General features: G+C 47.8%; 2 protein-coding genes across 3 annotated transcripts in view; both read right to left on the minus strand.

Moving 5' to 3' along the window:
* PLEKHG4 (pleckstrin homology and RhoGEF domain containing G4) overlaps positions 1 to 811 on the minus strand; it is a 36964-nt gene extending 36153 nt beyond the window's left edge. For both annotated transcript variants that reach the window (XR_008331806.1, XM_053399428.1), the window contains exon 1: positions 4 to 811. Coding sequence is in view for 1 of the 2 variants with exons in the window: in XM_053399428.1 (XP_053255403.1) it covers positions 4 to 688 (685 nt within the window). In the remaining variant the exon portion in view is untranslated. The remainder of the gene's footprint in view (positions 1 to 3) is intronic.
* On the minus strand, positions 732 to 18770 carry LOC128420302 (rho guanine nucleotide exchange factor 40-like). The gene is made up of 4 exons (XM_053401909.1): positions 18441 to 18770; positions 3875 to 4072; positions 835 to 1963; positions 732 to 739 (listed from the first exon to the last, which is right to left on the minus strand). Exons 1-4 carry the CDS (start codon positions 18753 to 18755, stop codon positions 732 to 734), a joined length of 1650 nt encoding a protein of 549 aa, XP_053257884.1. The 5' UTR covers positions 18756 to 18770.
* Between the last annotated feature and the right edge of the window lie 1745 nt (positions 18771 to 20515).

The following is a 20515-nucleotide window of genomic DNA, read 5'->3' on the forward strand; positions in this document are numbered from 1 at the left end:
TACCTGTGACTACTTGGTCCCCATTTGAGACATTCCTGGTGCTGCCTTGTAACCTCGTTTTCACTGGTGCAGAGGGCAGGGGTGCTACTTGGCCCTCCTTATTGGGTTGGGGCTTGCCTGTCAAACATTCCACCTTTGGGGGGGTTTCCAACATCAAAGTGTTTGGTTTGCTTAGCAGGTATGGTAGGTCCACCCAGCAAGCCGCAGCTTCTTCTTTGTTACCCTGATTAGAAGCATCCTCAACTTGTGCATCTGTCACCACAGAAGGGCTGCTGCAGCTGCTCCCCAACGTTTTTGCTGTTATCCCAGAACTGACAGGCAGAAAAGCACTCTCATCTTGCTGTTGAGAACAGTCCACATTCTCTTGCCCAGCCTCTTGGAGCAGGTGTGCCTCTGTCTCACCTTGGAGTGGCAAGGTGCTTCCAGAACTGGTCTGCTTCTCCTTCTCAGAGAGACTTTGCTTGGCTAAACATTGGAGGCTTTCCGCTCCATAAACACTGCTGCCCAACCCCACTAATGCTTCTGCTGGCCTTGGGCTCACCTTCTCCAACTGCTCAACTGGGTGATGGAGCTCCACCAGCCACTCAGAAGTGTGACCTGTGACTTCTACTGACAGTTCTTGTGGGAGGTGACTGTGTGCTGCCGCCCTCACATCAGAGAAGGGTTTTGGTGACAGTGACTTTGGCATGGGAGGGGAAAAGGCATTCTCCTGCAACCCTGGGCTGGAGGGGTCAGAGTCCTTGGCCAAATGTCCCAAATGAGGCTCAGGGAAGTTATCCTTCCCAGAACTCCCACAACCCTCCCTGGTGCCTATTCCGTGTGTGGCCTTCATGCCTAGCACACTAGAGCAATAGCCATGCTCAGAGACCCTGCTGTCATTTTCCAGCTCTGTGCTACTCCTCTGAGCTGTCTCTGTTATTTCAGAAGCCACAGCTGTCAGAGACCTACATTCAGCATCTTCTCCATCATGGTAGCTGCACATTGCGTACCTCCAGTCAAGCTCATGTTCTGGCTGGGCCTGTCCCTTTACATCAGAAGGCTCCTTGGCATCAGAGCCAGCAGCAGGCCCTTCATAATTTTCCAATAGCAATTTGTCACTTTCTAGTTCATGAGCATCCTCCAAAAGATTCCTAGCATTACTGTTCTGGGTATCAGAGGGCTTTGCTGTGTCCAGATGCCCATGTGGCATTAATTCGACTGCTAAACCAACTCCATTCCTCAGGCTAGTGCTGCTGTCCTGACTGGCTGCAGGCTTGTCCTTTACTCTCATCCTCGGCTTAGTGCAGTAACTGAGGGAGACTGATTGAGGTCCAAATTTAGGCAGTGAAACATCTGTGAGCTCCACATATTCCCCTTCCAGGTCACTTATAGAGTCTTCTCCAAGGCCTGGGCTCACACACTCCATGCTGGCAGCTGCCCTCACAAGTTGCTCTGTTGTATTGGTCATGAAGAGGCTGTCTTCAGGTAAACTTGGCCCATTAAAAAGTTGGGACTCCACTTCAAGGGAGCTGCTTTGAGACGGCACCTCTGAAAAGACCAAATCTGAAGGCTGTTCAGTCACTGGAACAGAACTTAGGCCACCGTTCATTTTGGGGGGGCTTTCAATAAATTCTGGATTGACTATTCTGTCCCAGGGCACCCGGAATATTTTATCTTCTGTGCCTAGTAAACAGTTTTCCAGTGCCATTCCCATCCGCTCCCTGTTGATGCCATTCAGCCATTCCACAGTGAAAATGGAAGTGTAGGAGACTTCAGGAACCACAAGCTCATCAACATTATGCTTGTCCTCGGCCAAACATTTCACAATGATTCGTGGGGACTTTTTCAAGTAAGGGACCACCTGCAGGTAAAAGTCTCCTGGTCTCAAGATTCGCCAGTCGAAGGAGCCAAGTTGAACTACAATCTTCTCATGGATGCAGAGGGGCCAGCCCTCATGCCGGAACAGCAATCCACAATACTGGACCTGAAGGAAAATGATAATCCAGGTGAACTGACCGCAAGCAGGTTTTCAGAACAGACAACAGACATCCTAACAATGATCTCATAGCTTTCTATTAACAGCAGCACAAATGGAAACAGCCGGAAAACTGGGGCTGGTCTTACACTGACTTTTGGCATGTCGGAGTGCGCACAACCCATTTTATTTCTATAATACATGCCAAATTGTGATGAGAGTATCTCAAAGACCCCCTGACTCACTAGTAAGATCTTCAGGTAACACCACCTTTCAATGTAGCTATTAGAGACCTTCCCTGTGGTGCTACATTGTATAACTTCCTCCCCATATCTATCGATTTGCTGTTCTTCATGTTTAGGTTTCTAAGAACAATGAAATCTTGTTGAATGCTTTTTCTTTTTCGGCTTTGCAATGTTTATGTGGTTGCAGTCCTGGAACATTTTTAAAAATGTCAGGCATTTCCATACTGCCCTTCAGAGCATCAATCCCAAGGTGAATGTTTTATTTACTTGTCAATTTTTTTTGTTTTACTGTGATACTGTTTTAAAGGATGAGTCAGGGACCAGGGTCAAAAGGCAAAGCATCAATGCATTAATAAGCAAAAAGCTGCTCAATGAAGCATTTTGGTGGTAGCAACACCAAGGGGGAGGGGCTTTCCATTCTCCTGTTCACTTTGAATGTGGTTCTACAGCTTGAGAAAAGAGGAAAGAAGGACGGTGGTGATCCTGAGGCCACAGAAAAGCTAGAACAGGCCCCAGGTCCTTCCCTGCTTTGGATTTAGTCTGCCTACGCAACCTGCGGCCCTCTGACTGACCGCGCACAAAAACAAGTCCCTTTTACTTCCATGGAAAGCTGATTTGGGTATGAAAACACGCTAAGGCATGAGTCCCACACAGAGGCAGCATTGCCAGGAGGCAAGCTGGGATGGCCATCCCTGGGGACAGGTTTTGGGTTCCATGAAGACCATGATAGTGGGAGACTGACAGACCTGGCTCATGGGTTACAATCTTCCAATTCTTCTATGTAAGTCCCACTGCAATGAATGTGGAGCTGTGTGGAGGGAAGGAAGAGCCACCCGGATGTTCCACATCATGCACCAGAGTCCTGGGCCAGATCTGGTTCCGTAAAGTCTGCACAAACCAGAGAGCCACAGTTGCTCCTGGGGAAGGAGCCTCCTTAGCAGCTACTGAGATCTGCAAATATTGTGACAGCAAAGGAGAACAGAAGCAAAACTTCTGATTGGGCAATCACTTGGCACCTTTCCATCAGAAACTTGACAGTCTGCTGCCTGCCAAGAGTAGGTGGGGGGAGGGAGCTGAAGGTGAGTAACTGTAGAATCCAGGCAAGAGAACACACCTCCTACAAGACACCCCACCCTTTTTGTTCTTGCATTAATATGCATCTATAGAGAACATGTGGCTAATGGAAGGCATGTTTTGTTGCTAATGTTCAGGCTGGACCCTCAAGCTAGGATGCCGGCATGGCAATGCAGTGGGGTTGGAAGGAGGTCACACGGTGACTGGCCTTCAACACTGATGCATTTGCATAAAACAAAAATTTTTAAATCCGAAAAAACATTGTTTTTCTTAAGTAGGACAGTTACATAATTGTTCACTATGATAAACAAGTCAGAACATTTAAAGATTCCAAAATAATCACTGCTACTGGGAGGTGGGGGTGGAGATGGGGAATCCAGAGTATGCCTCATTGCCATGGGCAAGAGGGCAGTGTCCCCTTAAGGATTCTTTGGCTACCCTTTGGCTACTTTCACCAGTGCATCTGGTGGCACTGCTCCCTGTCCCCCCTCCTCCTCAGCTGAGTAGGAGCCTAGGCATGAGCATCATGGCGGGTTCTCAGCTCCCACCTGCAGCGCTAGCAGAATCTTCTGGGTCAACCTGGAGGCAGCATGATACTCACACAGGCATCCTGCTGAACGCACTGCAAGATGTGCTTGGCTGGAATCAGAAAGTCGATGAGGTAGTGCAGGCCGTCCCCACGGTATGTCTTCTCCACCACATCAAAGACCTGGCACAGAACCGTGGCTGCTGTGACCTCGAATGGAGGGTAGAGTGCCGAGAGCGTACTCTGGATACAACTGTCCAGGGACTGGGAATCCTGCCAAGAGAAGGAAAGGAGGGCGTGAAGTGGCTCAGGAGGAGCAACAGGTGGAAACTGTGCCTGCCGGGACTCAGGTTGCTACTTGGCAGAGGACATCGACGTATCCGCCCTCTTCATTTTTTGTGCCACCATTCTGAACCACCGCCATCCACCGAGCCCAGCTCCTCTACCGTGCAAATGAAGCGCTCACCTAGTCTCGACGGAGTGGCGGCAGACAGCTTACGCTGCAAAATCCTTCCCCTGACTGAGCAGGGGTGGGGCTGTTGCTAAACTATTATTATTGTAGATATCAGTGCGCAGGGTGTGCGTGTGTGTGAGAGAGAGAGTGAAAAAGAGAGACTAAAAGGGCTTATGCAGCTGCTGGTACGGCTTCCCAGACCTGCAGGCTTACAAGGTGTCCCCTGGTGGAATTATATTGAAAAAGGAAAGTTCCCCCTAAACTGGGGGTGGGAGGTATGGGAAAAAGAAGTGGCTAAAAGTGTTTAGTACAGTTTTCTCACAGTCACTCCAACTAGAAATGGGACTCCAAAGCCAAGAGCTTTAGAACAGCCATGATGACAGCATGGCAGAGCAAGAGGAAGGCCCGACCCATCATACCACCAGCACAAGCTGGGTTTGGGTTTCTAAAGCCAGCTAGAGCGTATCATAAAGAGTTTATATTATACTTCTGAACATTGTCCATGTTGTCCCCTGTTCTGCTTTCAACATGCAGCACACTCTCTGCCAGCCCTAGCCTGGAGGTACCCTCCCTGCCTTTGAAATCTGCAGCTGCCCACCTTTCTTTATGAGAAAGCCAGCTCTTGCTCTGGTGACTGCTACATCAATCCTCTTTCTCCTCCAAGAAAACATAAATTCTTAACATAAGGGAATCTAATTTACATAATTTTAAAATAGCTCTTTTAAACTGTTAATATCAGTGATTTTTTTGTTTTACTCTTTTTGTAAACCTCTTTAAGGTTGCTTTGCTACAATCAAGTGGTAAATAAATTTTATGAAATAAATGTGCAAAAACATTTAAGCATTTAATAAATTACTATTTTAAAAATGAGATTGTGTTGCTTCTTTTAATTGCATTATTAGCATTTACTAGAATCTAGGGTAGGCTATTTAAGCAAGAATTAGCAGAACATATTGTATTATTATTATTAAAATTCATACACCCTTCATCATAACACCTCAGGGTGGTTCACAGAATAAAATACAAGATAAAAACACAACTAAATAATTAAAACAAAACAGCAAAGCAATAAGCCCTCTTCCCACATTATAAGGAAACAAAGCTAAAGGAGAGGGTAGTGAGGGCCAAACCCCCTTCAGGTTTCTGGGAGACTGCATCACTTACCCACTTTTCAACTACCACAAAGAATAGGAACTCTAACTCCAGATTAGGGGAACCCCAATATGTATCCACATTCTGAACATTGAGAAAATTGTGGCCTTTTTGACTTAAAATGGAAGCAGAAGGTACAGTAGCATCTACGCACATGCTCAGAAGACATAACAATCACCTCCTGGGAGTGATCTTTGTAGCAGGGTAGGCCGCAGGCTCAAGAGCCAACCTCCCTTCTTGCAAGGGTGGCTTCCTTCGCTGTGACACCAGTGCCAAAGAGACCAAAAGGCAGGATCCTGCAGTCTCAGCAGTTCTGCTCGCTGCCAAAACGAATACATCTGACAACAATTAACTTGTCATCTCCAAATGAATTCAGATGAACCACCCACTCTGCAGAATGTGCTTCAAGCCTCAACATCTGAGGCTAAGTCACACTTTTATTTTAAAGGTGATAAATCTCTGAATTTACCAAATCAGGGAAAGCCTTTAAGTCTATCGGTCCCTCCAAAGTGACAATGCTGGAGACTTTCATGCAGCTCAGTCTATCCTACTTTATCCTCTCCCTATCAAAGTGTGAGTCACTTTGAGTTGCCTTGGGCAAATTATAGCGACTAACAAGTATAACAAATATAACAAACATAATCAATCATCAATAATAAAATGACTTCACATAATTTGTTGTGAAGATGAAATGCAGGTGCGGGGAGGACCCTAAATTCCTTGGAAGAAAAACAGGATATAAATATAATAAATGCAATGCAATTAAATGAAAGCAAGGTGATAAAAGTTACCATGTGCAAACTTTCTTCCTCAGAAAGAACTTAACAAGAGATCCTGGGCTGCAAGTGTGAACTATTGCCTCTGCCAGAAATTAGCAGCTGTTGTTCCTGGGACTTTCTGCTTTTTCTAACCATGCCCAGCAGTCTCTTTCAAAGACCAGCTGCCTAATAAAGCAGAGACCCCGGTTCTGAAATTAGGTGGGAGCTCTTAGGACGCACAGCGGAGAAGGTGGGCTAGCTTGTACTAGAAAGGAGAACACAACTTTTCTGAGTTATCCTGGTAGCCATCACTCACCTATCTGCAAAGCACAGCTATATTATAGCCATTCCATGCAGAGAGCGGACAAATCACAAAATTTTTTGAACACTATAAAGAAGCAGGTTACAATGCATCATGTGACTTATTACTGGATCCATTTTTCCTTTACGTCTGAAGTAGAGTGAGGTGTGCCTGAATCTTTTTGAGTCACTCAGCGCTCACCATATTATACAACCAAGATACCACGATTGGAATACCCCACAGAAAATTAGTGAGGCTCACCAGTCTGCAAAATGGGGGTGCACGAGAGAAGCCTGTCACAAAATGGGGGTGAAGTCTGACATAAACAGCTGGCAATTGCTGGCATCATTTTCTACTGATAGCAGATCACTCTTTGGAAATGATTTAATTGCTTGCCATAGGTTTTCCTATGAGGGGAAAGGTTCTCAGATATGAGGCAAGAGGCAGAAATGTGGGGCTGAGCTCACAGAGGGAAAGATGGGGCTGGCCTTCTCAATTCTCAGCTTCTCTCCCTGGTCCAGCTGAGTCTCTGGGGCCACCCAAACAGTGAAGCCAGCAGGCCTCTCCTTGGCCTATTGGACAGGGCCTCTTGGCAGGCAAGATGGAGGATGGCAAACCGTCCTGGCTCACTCCTTGCCACCACCAGCAGGCCCTTCACGCTGCCTGCCTACAGAGTGGCACAGGGCACAGAGGAAATTGTCGTCGCAGCAACTTAACAGAGGTCTCCCCTCCCCTCAGAGGGAACCATGGAGGGCGCTGGGTTGGGCACTTGGGTATCGGCATCTACTGAATCAGCCACCCCACAGACAAGATGCCTCGCTCATTAAGGAGCAGTCACTGTCCCCCAACACACACTCCTTTGCAAAGCCCAAAGTGCCTCCCTCCCTCCCTTCTTGATGGGCCTTCAGGGGTGTATTCCAGAAAAGATTCCGCGCCAAGAATCTCTGCGTTTAGTACTCCAATTACATTATATAACTGTGCATCAATGTATATAATTTATTCTGGCAGCCATAATTTGCAAAACATAGGGTGAACATTTTGACAAGAAATAAGGTGATGGGGAACGATGAAGTCAGATGCCGTATGGCAAAATATCCCACACAAAAAAATCAAATCAGTTTTCCTGCTTGGTTGCAGCCTAGGATCATGGCAATCATGAGTCACTGCTTTTTCCATTTTTATTATTTTTTAAATCTCACACTGAGAAAAACGCAAGACACCAACCCAAATCTTTATTTTTCCATTGACACCAATGTCTCTTACACATATAAAGGTAAAGGCACCCCTGCCCGTTCGGGCCAGTCTTGCCAGACTCTAGGGTTGTGCGCTCATCTCACTCTATTACACATTATTATATTATATTATATTATATTATATTATATTATATTATATTATATTATATTATATTACACATATACTGTAATTCAAAATACTTGACAACATTTTGTTGTCCTCACTTGTATATACTAATTTTTTAATTTAGAAATTTTAAAGACCACTTAAAAAAAAGATCATCCAAGTCTGGAATTCTTGCTGTTATTCCCCTGCCCTAGAAGCGCACCCAAACTATATTCTGTTCTTTCCTAGGCTCTGAATTTGTACCGTTAAAACCAGGGCCTCAGGTGCCATAATGTCTTGGGCCAGCCCTGGTTAAGACTGCCATAGTAAAGTTTACTTAGGAAGCACCTCTGTTATCTGGCCACAAATGCAAGCCAAGGCAGCATCCCTAGTGAGGAAATGCACAATTCAATAGGAGATTTCTTACACGTTTGGGTGTGTGACTTCCACCCAATATGTGTTCTTTCCCATTAATAATGTCACTGGCCTGCAAGTTTTATCATTATTTTAACTGTGTTTATTGCTCATGACAAAGGAGACACCTCTGAAATGCATTGAGCTAAATAAACAGCTGATTAACAAAAGCACCAGATCTTGCCTCCTTTTATTTTCATGACCTTCACTGCCAATATCCTAGTATTCCAGGGGGTCTTTATGATACTTGCTCCAAAAAAGCATTTAAGCCATGGGTAGGCAAACTAAGGCCTGGGGGCCGGATCCGGCCGAATCACCTTCTAAATCCAGCCCGCATATGGTCCGGGAATCAGTGTGGGTTTTTTACATGAGTAGAATGTGTCCTTTTATTTAAAATGCATCTCTGGGTTATTTGTGGGGCATAGGAATTCATTCATATATTTTTTTTCAAAATATAATCCGGCGCCCCACAAGGTCTGAGGGACAGTGGACCAGCCCCCTGCAGAAAAGGTTTGCTGACCTCTGATTAAAGCATTCCTGAAAACTAAATGAATATGTTCCCATGGCCCACATGGATTTATTTTCAGTATTAGAGCACCTGCTTGCTATGCAGAAGGGCCAAAGCTCAGTGAAAAGATTGCAGAGAAGCATTCTGAGGGGGTCACAAATCTTGAGTGGCTGCCGGTCAGAGTAGACAGTAGTCCCACACGACATAGAGCAATGATCTGACTCAGTGTTACACAGTTTCGTACGTGTGTGTGTGTGTGTGTGTGTGAGAGAGAGAGAGAGAGAGAGAGAGAGAGAGAGAGAGAGAGAGAGACCTCATCCGCAAGCAAGGCCGGTCCCTCCAGTAACAGCCCACTCTGAGACCTATTCGAACAGCAACAACCTCACATGCCCCTTCATTTCCATGCAGATCAAAGAAGGGTGGAGACTTTAAACAACTTGTAAAAGACGCCTTTGTGCAGAAAGGGACGTGTGCCAAAATATGGGCGTTTATGAAGCACAAGCACACAAAGGGGAACATATCCCCAGGCGTTTCTCCCTGATCTATTAATCAGCCTAGCATACCAGCCTTTGGAAAGTGTAAGGAAAACCCCAGTTAAAAAGATGAGATGTGTTCCTGTAGATGGTCCAGTGAACAAAGAATTGACAGCCACCAACCAAGTACTGAGATAAAAGCTCTCTGATTTTGCAGATCTAGCAGGATCTCTAGTTGGCTCCTTGGCATTTCCTACTGTTGAAAATGGAGGGATTTGGGGGAGAGAACCTTAACTTTTCCATCCCCACTTTCCCCCATTCTCTCTCACTGTTGCGATCAAACTACAAGTTCCACTTATTGTGTGGCAAATTGGGTGCTTCTGCCCTTCATTTTCCGTCATGTGCTCTGCAGATTTGTTGCTGGTGATGCATTCCACCTTTGAAATTCATTTTGTGTTTGTGGCCAAATGCCCAGTCATACTTGTCCCATTGAGATCCTGCATGCTATCCCAGGAGTATGTTCCTCACCCACTACATGAAAGGCAAGTAGGGCACAGACTGGCTCAGATACCACTGGGCACAGGAAGCCAAGTTAATTCCAGGTTGTGGGAGGCCCCCAGCAACATGCCAATGAGAGCGGGTGCTCTCATATTTTTCACAAACACCCTCAATTGCCTTTAATTTGTTCCTATTTTTCTTGTGCAGCAGGTTGTTTAATACTAGTTTCCTGTTTTTAGCCAGCTCAAGTGTGCACATAAGGGGTGACAGAAAAATTATGAGGAATGATTTTGTCTGCAAAGAGGAAACTCATAATTAAAAACATTAGAAGAGCATGGCTGCTCATCTAGTCAAGCACCTAATTCTCACCGTAGCCAGCCAGATGCCCCAAGGGAGGCCCATAAGCAAGCAGGACCTGAGTGCAACAGCAGGGCCCTCCCCACTTGTGATTCCCTGCTCCGTAACTGTTTGGCCATGAGATCATTATCAGAGTGTGGACTTTCTCTACTATTTCCCAGGATCTACCAGATAAAACAAATACGGTTCATTCTCTGGAAAGAACTGAGTCTGGGGCATTCTCATACAAAAGTGGTGGGGTGTGGAAAGTATTATTATTGCCTCCATCATCATTAAAAGGTGGCTAAGGTTGTCACCTTTTTACTGCCTGGCTCCTGTGCCTTGAACAGCAACTCGACACATTGAAATTCAAGCTTATGTCCACATTCCCCTTTACTGGGCACTCATTAACTTTCCAGTGCTGGGTTTTTAGTCAGAAGATATCATCAAAAATGCAAATGAATATTGTACTTCCTTATAAGACACTACTGCCTGATGCCATTGCTTCTCAAAACCAGCTTCACACTGATTGGAGCCCTTAAGCTATTCCTAATTAGTCTCTATCCAAGGTGTGGGCAGCTATGCATCAGGGAAAGACGTCCACACCCCTGTCAGTGCGCTTTAAGGCAGTAATATGAACACACCCTTCGTGGGTGAATCTTCTGGTAAGGGTGGGAGAAGCTGCACATGCCTGATTTCACTGTGTCGAGCCTACTGTTTAAGCACAAGAGCAAGATCAGTAAAAAGGGGGCAATCTTCAGCAAGCCCCCATCTCCCAGAAACCTCGTGTCATCTTTATTCTTAATAATTCATCTCACAGTGGGGTTCTTCTCATCTCCCTCTGCCCAGGTTCTAAGCCAGACAGAGCCTTAATGGGATTTTTATTTTTAATTACAACAGAGCTAGCCAAGCCCTGCAAGGATTCACTGTGCCTTCCAGATGTTGTTCCAGCACTCCAATTCCTAGCAACCCCAGCAGCCAGCATAGATTAAAGTCAGGGATGGTGGGACTTCGAGCCCAAGAACGTTTGGTGTGGGTGGGTGAGCACCCAGTTGGCAAAGGCAACTGCTGCAGGCTTCAGCTTGACTTCCTTGCTTGGATCTTGACCTTGGCCAGCGTACTCTCATGAGGCCCAAGACAGATGATGCATGTGGTGGCATAAGATCTATCTCTGGGAGAACTCTGCCCAGCCTGGCAGAGACTTTTTATGCCGTGATGCCCACAATAGGAGTGCTTTGCTCTCTCCTAGGGAAAAGGACAAAATGCCCCTTGAATCTCTCCTGCAGAAAAAGTTCCTGCCCTTCCTGTTTTATGATGAAGTGAGCATCCCTTTGCTGGACATTCCCACATGACTCAGGCTGGTCATTGCCTGTTACATGATGCCATAATCAGCTGGTGAGAAGGAGAGTAGGAGCCTGAACTCTGGGGAGGGAGAACAGTGGGGGCACGTACAGGCCCTCAATTCTGCTCCAGCAGTCTCCTCTCTACCTGCAGTCACATAGGACATCAGGCATGTGGAAGGTGGGCATGGTTTGGGGGGAAACAGCTTTGCGGGCAAAATCTGAACACCTGGCAGGTCAAGTATGGCCTGCAAACCTTGTAAGGGGCTCTGATGCCTACAGTTCTCACTCCATCTCTCTCAATAGAGCACCAGAAAGTTAGGAACATTGAACTTCCTAATCAAACACCTGACATATCTTATTCCCGCATCAAAGGCAGTTCTGTTGGGCAACTTTGGCTTCTAAGAAGGAGCAGAGCTGTCAGGGCCTAGAAGTCAGTCTCTCTGGAAGGAACACTCAAGGGTGGGGCTCACCTTTAAGAGTGCTGCTGGGTGCAGTTGGTGCCTATGGTTTACCACATGCCTCCCACATAACTTTCTGCCCAGATCTTAAGATCATCTTCAGAGGCCCATCTTTGCCACGTTGCTACTACCAGAGAGGCCTTTGATGCTTTTCAGTGGTCCTCAAAGAGTTCTGTGATCGTCCCAGTATCAGGCTGAAGCCCTTTTAATCTACCCAAGCTTTTTAGATGCTGTTGATAAATGACTTTGCCTTACTTGCACTGACGTTAAGCAGTTTTCACATCTGCTGCTGCTCAGGTTATCCTACTTTCAAAGTTTTACTGTGCTGAATTGCTGCCTTAGGGAGCTTCCAGATGTGGACAGCTGAGCAGCACCTCATCATTGCTGTTCTGCTTTAAGCTGCAAGTGGAACAGCAACTCTGCTTCCAGACTTCTGAAATCCAGACAACATGCTGCAGCCAGGTGAGCAGTGTCTCATTCCCTGCCTTAAATATGAGGGTGTGGAGTGGGGAGATTGATATTAGTTTGGACAATGGGGGGCGTGCAGATGAGTTTACTATTCCCTCCACCTTGCTACATGACTGCCCCACCCTGCTACAAGATGGGGGGAAGAAACAGATATAAATTAAATACTATATCCATCTGTCATGGATGCTTTAGCTGAGATTCCTGCATTGGTGTTTCCTGCTTCGCAGGGGGTTGGACTTGATGGCCCTTGTGGTCTCTTCCAACTCTATGATTCTATGATTGCAGGGGGTTGGACTAGATGACCCTTGGTGTCCCTTCCAACTCTGTAATTCTATGATTCTATATAAAAAGGAAGGGTTTAAGAATCAATTCCCAGACAGAAATGCATCATTGTGGCATGTTTTACCTGTTCAGCTCTAAAGAAAAACAGCAACAGAAGCTGAACAGGTAAAATATGACACAGGGATGTTTTGTTCACATCATGTAAGTGGCTGTAAAATGTGAGTGAACACTGTGTGGCTAGTCCCCAGTAAATTCTTAGTGTGGAAACAGCGATAGTTTAATTTTTTGGAATTCCTAGCCACTCTGGAAAACCTTTCATGGTTGAAGAGTGATATGTAAACTTATGTAAATAAACAACAGCCCTGCCCTCCAGGCCTACTCAGCACCGTGCACCACAGTTACTGTACATGTACACCCATTTGTACCCCCAGCTTTCTCTGAGTCTTACCTGTTAGGGATAGGCAGGAAGGCAAGTTATCCTCCATGCACATTTTAAACCCAGATCCAGCAACTATGGGAAAGGTTGCAGAAATATGCCCTGTGCATTTAAATCTATGCACTGCCCTCAAAGATGAGGAGGAAGCCACAGCAGTTCCTGCCCCTCCTTTGCCCTTCCCACAGCTGCTACTGCTGCAATAAGTAAATAGCAAAGGGGGGGCATTCTCCCCCAGGCTAAGTTCCCCCACAGTCCAGTCTGTAAAATGAGATAAGGAAATGTCGAGACCTGGTCCCTCTTCTAAGCGTGGGTACCTGTTGCAGCACAGCACAGCATGGCTTAAAGGCCCAAGAGGAGCCCCCCCCCCGCAACCTCTGGGGTGAGCTTTTGATTTATGCAATGCTTGAATTGGTAGGTCACAAACTGGACCCCTGTCAAGCGATAGGGCGGCCCTAAAAGCTCTGGAATGCTTTTCCAGTTCATGTGTCCCTCCCCTCCTCCCTCCATCTCTCCCTCCCCCCGCCCCCCCCGCCACCTCACTATGCAACCAAGACCTCACTTTTGCAGACATAAAAACCTGCCTTCAAGCAAGCGGAAAACTTCAAGAAGTGCTGTTAGCCACTGGAATCAGCCCCATGTGCATCTTCATAATAAGCTCTCTCCTCTAGAGACTATCGGAAGGGCACCATCTAGTGGCAGCACTGCATTCAAAATTCTGACCGCACAGCTTGCATCAAAATCTTTGGGAAGGAGATATCCTGGCACTGCAGGGAGCCCCATCCGCCAGCGCAAGCACATGCAGAGTCTTCCTGAGAGAAAGGAAGCAGGAGCCTGACAGGGCTACATATGGGTCTAGCCAAACCAAACTCCCTTATGCTAAGGAGGCAAAGGGGTTTCATTTCCTTGGTGCCTGCAGAGCTTACAGAACAGAAGGCTTAGATATCTTTCATAGCTGTCAACGTTTCCCTTTTTAAAAGGGAAATTCCCTTATTCCGAATAGGATTCTTCACAAGAAAAGGGAAAAGTTGACAGCTATGAATTTCTTCCCAGCAGTGACTCTGTAGTGTAGCTGGACTGGTGCAGTTGTGTGGGTGCAGCTTAGTTGCACAAGCAGCTCACATGCCCCCAAACCCAGGGGAAGCCAATCACCTGCAGCAGCAGCAACCTAAGGCAGTCTTTGCCAACTTGGTGCCCTTCATATGTTTTGACTACAATTCCCATCAACCACAAAACATCTACAGATCTTATTATGGTTTGGCCTAATAGTTTTTTTAATAGTTTTTTTTTCCTCTTGTGGTCCAACACAGCAACATTTTGTTTCTTATTATTATGTTATTATTTATCAGTTTTTACTGGGAGGCCTGCTGTTAGGCAGAATGTGGCCTGAATGCTCCCAAAGAGAAAGTACCACCTGCTGCACAAGAAAAATAGGAACCACTATGAAAAAGGTGAATTCCATGCTTAGGGACGGTTGGGAAAAGAACTGAAAATAAAACAGCTGATATCATAATGCCATTACACAAATTTATGGTATGACCACATTTGCAATACTGTGTAAAATTCTGGTCGCTTCACCTCAAAAGGATATTGCTGAGTTGGAAAGGTTGCAGAAAAGGGCAACCAAAATGACCAAGAGGATAGAGAGATTCCTCTCTGAGGAAAGGTTGCAGCTAAAAAGAAAGCCTTTTTAGTTGACCAAAAAGACGAGGAAGAGGTGACATGGTGGAGGCAAATAAAATTTTGCATGGATCGGAGAAAGTGGTTAGAGAAAAGTTTTTCTCCCTCTCTCGTAACACTAGAACTCATGGACGTCCAATTTAGCTGAATGCTGGAAGATGCAGGACAGGTAAAAGAAAGTGCCATATTTTTCGGTCTATAAGACGCACCAGACCACAAGTTTTTGGAGGAGGAAAACAAGAAAAAAAATATTCTGAATCTCAGAAGCCAGAACAGCAAGAGGGATTGCTGCGCAGTGAAAGCAGCGATCCCTCTTGCTGTTCTGGCTTCTGGGATAGCTGCGCAGCCTGCATTCGCTCCATAAGACGCACACACATTTCCCCTTACTTTTTAGGAGGGAAAAAGTGAGTCTTATAGAGCAAAAAATACGGTATTCCTTCACGCAATGAAGTTAAACTATGGAACGTCCCTTCCACTTGGATGACTTGAAAATAGGATTAGACAAATTCATTGAGAATAAGGCTATCAACGGTTACTAGCCACAATGACCACGCTCTGGCTCCCCTGCCCAAGGCAATATGCCTCTGAATCCCAGTTACTGGGAATCACAAGTGGGCAGGATGCTGTTGTGCTCAGATCCTGCTTGTGTGCTTCCCATAGGCATCTCTATGAGAACAGCAGGTTGGACTGCCTGATCCAGTCATTTATAAAGATGTTGGACAGGACAGGACAGAAGCTTGCAGCACGTCACTCTACTTGTCACTTTTTTCCAGGGCATCATTTGTCTGCATACCAGGAGAAGGCATTTTGCTTAATGAATTTCAGTTTGTCCAGGCGCCATGGAAGGCCAAGCGAAAAAGCCAGCAAGGCGAGAAGGTGCAGTTCCGCTTCCGAGGGTGGCCCCAGCATTCCACTGGGACTGGGACTCCAGTTCATGCATTTGAGCTCCGTGGGCGGAAAGAAAGGAGCACTTTGCAAGGGCAAAGTGATTTCCTTGTGAAGATTGGAGAGACGGGCAAAATGTCTGCAGGCCTCCCTGCAGACGTCTTTGCCCTGTGCTCAAAGGCCAAGCATTCCCAGGGAGCGGGATGACTGGGGCATTGTGCTCACGCCTTCAGTCCATATGGTGGGCATAGAGTTAAAGGGCTTCATTTTCTCATCCATGTCTGTGCTCTTGAAAGGGCACATTGGGGAAATGGAACAAAACAGCATCCACCCCCTACCCTGCATTTCAGCAGCCTTGTGCTCAGATGGCAGGAGGCAATTAAAAATCATTTCGAATGAGCTCATTTGTTTCTTCTGCTTCTTGTACAAGGACCATTGTGGCCTTGGCTTGTGTCTCTGAAATCTCAAGATTTACTCAGCAGCGAACCTGGGTGAGGGTTCAGTCCCATTTCCTGCCCTGAGGAAGCTGACGTTTTTCAATAAAAGGAATATGAGAGGCGCCTGTGTGACAGTTTGATTCTATCCATTTGTACATGAAATAGAGAATAGTGGTTTTCTGTCCCACTACAGGTGCTAACACTCAACAATGCGAGGATGACTGTGTCATCACAAACGGCTGCTGTTGTTCAGTGGGGTTATTTTACATACATTTAAGATTAAACTGAATGTTCACAGTCTGCATACCTTTTACATTTCTTTCCCATTTGATCTCCAGTTTTTACCATTTTATCTCAACACCCATCCCTGCCAGCTAAGACTCACCCTCCTTGACAAAATAGCCTCTGTTCCACAGATATTTACGCCATAATATAGTTGTTTGTCTTTAAGGTACTGCAAGCCTGTTAGTTATTTTTGCCAGGAGGAATGCAGAATAACTATGCAAAGTTAGTCCCTATTTTGTTTTAATTAGAGAGATGAGTTGTAGGCAAACACTGTGACCAGGATCCCACGGACAGCATGCAGATGCTGGAGAAAGCCTCCCAAGGCCAGGTTGCAGGCCAAGAAAAGGAGCTGCCTGCCATCCCCACTAGCACCAACACCCCAAAGAAAAGGCAACCCAAAGTTCAAGAAGAAGCCCTCCTGCCCTGTGTCAAAGACCCTTTCCAGCCAGGACACACGCAAAATCAGAGACAAGACACTGAGATGGGAGGTCTTTTTCAGTCCATGCAGACTTGTTTCTCTGCTCCAACTGAGCAGGGACACAAGAAATCCTGGCTAGGAATTGGTTGCTATAAGTAAAAATTATTCTGTGTGGGGTCAAAAGTTTTGCATTTTGATGAGAGACTACCTAACTTGTACTTTGCAAACCAATACACAGACTGAGACACAAGTATCCTTCCACATTCCCTTCAGAAGCTGCCTTGTATTCAGTCAGCACATTTACCCATCTAGATTAGTGTAGCTGACACTGACTGGCAGCAGCAGCAGCAGCTCTCCAGGGTTTTTCAGACAGTAGCACTGTGCTACTATTATTATAATTATTATATATTTATTTATACCCTGCCTTTTTCCCTGCTGGGGACTCACGATGAAAACGATGGCCCTCCTTTGCTAGGATGGATGGCTGAGGACAGGAGCAGATGGAGGGTCTCAAGACCCACTCCTCCTTCTTAGTACAGACAGGCAAATAAACAGGGTCAGCTGCTCAAATTCCCTGGGAGTGAAGGAAATCTCATTAAAGAATTCTGGAAAGCCTAACCTCAAACTATACACATTGCTCTATCATGTTTGGTTCTCTGTGTTTATGCAGAATGAATAAATGCACGTCCTTAAAGTTATTTGTTTATTGGCTGAAACTATAGCAATTTTCCCCCAACTTTAAAAATCTCATTATTAGTTCAGCAGCAGGTGCTGAATGACCGAAGTTTTTCACTTGCTTGTGCTGAAATATTACTTGGCACCTTTCAGCTACAAACTGGTGGCTGTGTACATGGGGTCCTACGCCCTTTATCGTTACCAGGTAGCAGAGCTGGTGGCCGGCCTCAGGGGTCACAGTTTGGGGAGGTTTTGAACCTGGGACTCCAAAACTTTAACAATTACTGCACCCTACAATGGAACACATTTCTGAAAGTCATTTCCACTTTCAGACCAGTTTGCAATGGCAGGGAGCCTGTTTCCATGGACCGTGCCTTGCCCGCGGTGGCACCAGTTTAAGCTGGAAAGCTGCTCTTTCCCCTTCTCAAACTGCGCTCTTTGGAATGCGCCGCGCGGTGACTTTTCCGCAAGGAGGGTTAGCCAGGTGCGCTAGAAGAGGCGCCTAAGAGAGATGGGGCTCATCCCAGGGGCCCCCTTGGTCCTTCCCGCCAGCTGCCCAACAGGAGCAGGGCAGGAAGGTCACTCTGCAGCCCCGGCATCCTGGAGAAGCGAGCTGCCTCCGAAGACGGAGGCTCTGCCGTCCACCCCTCCCTCCCTCCGGGGATCTGTGCCACCTGAGCCGGGAGGCCGCCGCCTCGCTTCCCACCTGGAGGGATCCCGGCCTCCTCCAGCGCTTCGTAAATACTGAGAAACGGCGAAGAGCTGTGATAGTTTGGTGGATGGAGTCGGGCGCAGCAACTGCCCTTGAAGCTGCTTCGGGCAAGGCTCTCCGACCCCAGTTCCGTGCACGTAGGAACCTCGGCGGCCCCAAAGCTCGGGCGCCTCCGAGATGGTCCTCGTCCGCCAGCCGGCAAAGTTCGGCTCCCGCTTCCCCTACGGAGCTGGAGCACCAGGCTCCGCCCGCTCCTCTCCCCGAGGCACTCTGCACATGCTCATAGGAGCCATCAGCCTTGCGCGCGCTGCCGCCCCCTCGGGCGCGACTCACCATGGCCGTTGTTGTTGACGCTGCGGCCGCCGCCGGCGGCAGGCTCTTCCCGGCACTGCTGCTGCTGCTGGAGGCGCCCAGCTGAGCCCGGCCCGCAGCCGCAGAGCCAGCCAGGCCGGCCCTGTAACCTGATCCCCCCTCCGCCCACCGCCCCGCCTCACCCGGCCGGGCTTCGCGGGCTTCGCAGACTGCTCCGGCTCCCAAGGCCCCGCGGCCTCCCAGGAGCAAAGCGGAGGTAGCGGGGAGATCAGCTCCCGGCCTCGGCTCCAGAGGCGCCCCCGGACCGCCCCTCAGGGCCCCGGGAGCGGGGTGCATGGTGCCCCTCACTCCCCGCGATGCCTGGGTTCGCTTGGGGCGAAAGAGCCGCTCCAAGGGAGCGAACGGGGTCCCACTGCTGCCCAGGCTGCGCCTCCATCCCGGCTAGAGGCTGTGCTAAAGGAGGCCAGAGAGGGGCCCGTCCCAGGCACACCTGGAAGAGGCCTCGTTGCCCCAGGGTGACTGGTCGGAGGATCCCCTTGCCCGGGTGACTCGGGGATCCCCTGTTGCTCACGCTGTTCTCTCTGCTTGCCCGGTCCCAGCGGCCTTGCTTGCTTGCCCGGTCCCAACTTCCACCTGCCTCCAGCACTCCAGGCTGTGGTCATGCAAAGCCTGTCCTTAGCCTCTTCACTTTGGGGTTCGGGCTCCTGCTCCACATCGCAGGGCTTGCCAGAGAGAGGCCACCACTAGCCTTCTCTGCGCTCCCTAGGACTCTGTGGCTTTGCCTGTAGTGATCCTGGCACTGGCACCCTCCAGACCCCAGAGGCCTCTTGGCAACCCCTGGCACACACACAGGCCATCTAGCCCTTGAACCATTGCACGCTCTGGAGCCCCTGGTTGGCCTCTTCTAGTGCCAGCCACATCCTCACCCAAGTGGATTCCCAAACTGTGTGGTGGGGAGAGGGGCCTAATGCCAGGAAGAGATGCCAAGCCTTGATACCACCCCTTGATTTTGGCCAACAGAGTGATGCCCAGCTTCGAGCCTGTCCTCAAGAGGCAGGCATGATGTTGGGTCCCTAAAACAAACCTGAGCCTTGAAATCAGCATTCTCTTTTGCGCCCCTCCCCATGACCCCAACCCATCTGACTGCACTTGTCCTTCAGCCTCTCTTAGCAAAAAGAAACCCTTTAACCCACCCACCCACAACAGCTCGGTCTGCCAGCATTACACTTGTCACCCCCTCCCTTCTGTGGTGCCAGGTTCCGAGGCCCTTCGTTGCCAATCCCAGGTGGAACCAATATGCAGGTATAGTTTAAAAGGCCAAGCAATTCCTGTAGCTGTTCGGGAACAATTTTTCTGGGGTGGATACTTGTCTTCTCAGTCGACAAGCTGAGTGCTACGAGTTCAGTGTTGCTGTGCTGTGCCTTTTGTACAATCTAAATAGGTCAGATTGGGAAAAGGGCCCTCAGCCTTTTGTGGTGCTTGAGTTTGTGTAAGTGGCAAACTCATGCCTAAACTGCCTACATTCTAATCCACCTCCTGGGCCTGCAAAAAGGACATTGACAAGATTATGTCCCTAGTCCACTCTTTCAACACCCACTCCAATATGGAACCACATTTTTCAAAGGCAACTCATGAAACTGATCCTCCCATGTCTTGCGCCCATTTCCCAGAAAACTCAACCAGACAGCTGGGTGGTGAAATGCAGTTTTTATGCCACAAGGCCCCTGGGAATAAGTGGTGCATCACCTCTTCCAGTCTGTACTGTCCCAGGTAGTGGGCATTGCTTGAACCCAAGTGGGTTGGTGTGCTATGCACAGTTTTTTAGAATTGCAGGCCACCTACCAGTATTCCCAGTTTGGGATCAAGCAAACCAAGTCAGGTCTAGCAAAGGCCAGCAAGGTAAGGTCATATAACGCAGGGTGGGAAATCCAGATAAACAAGGTCAGGCAAAGCAGAGGTCAAGGTCCAAAAGGCAAGCAAGATGTTTAGCACCCTGGAGAGCTCCAAATGGAGTTTGGAGAGGCAGGCTGGAATGTTGCTCCAGCTTACCAGCAAACCCAGGCTCAGGGACTACAGCTTCCTCTGGGCAGCTACTC

This window comes from Podarcis raffonei, chromosome 8 (assembly GCF_027172205.1).
Source record: "Podarcis raffonei isolate rPodRaf1 chromosome 8, rPodRaf1.pri, whole genome shotgun sequence".
In the NCBI taxonomy this organism is placed as follows: domain Eukaryota; kingdom Metazoa; phylum Chordata; class Lepidosauria; order Squamata; family Lacertidae; genus Podarcis; species Podarcis raffonei.

What these genes read in the sequence shown, in the direction of transcription:
- LOC128420302 (XM_053401909.1), bottom strand. Translation starts at nt 18,755, where the DNA reads ATGCACCCCGCTCCCGGGGCCCTGAGGGGCGGTCCGGGGGCGCCTCTG. An exon ending in CGTCAACAACAACGGCCATG is followed by an intron (nt 4,073 to 18,440) that starts GTGAGTCGCGCC and finishes TTCTCTTGGCAG; the next exon opens with GATTCCCAGTCCCTGGACAG. An exon ending in GCGTTCAGCAGGATGCCTGT is followed by an intron (nt 1,964 to 3,874) that starts GTGAGTATCATG and finishes ATTTTCCTTCAG; the next exon opens with GTCCAGTATTGTGGATTGCT.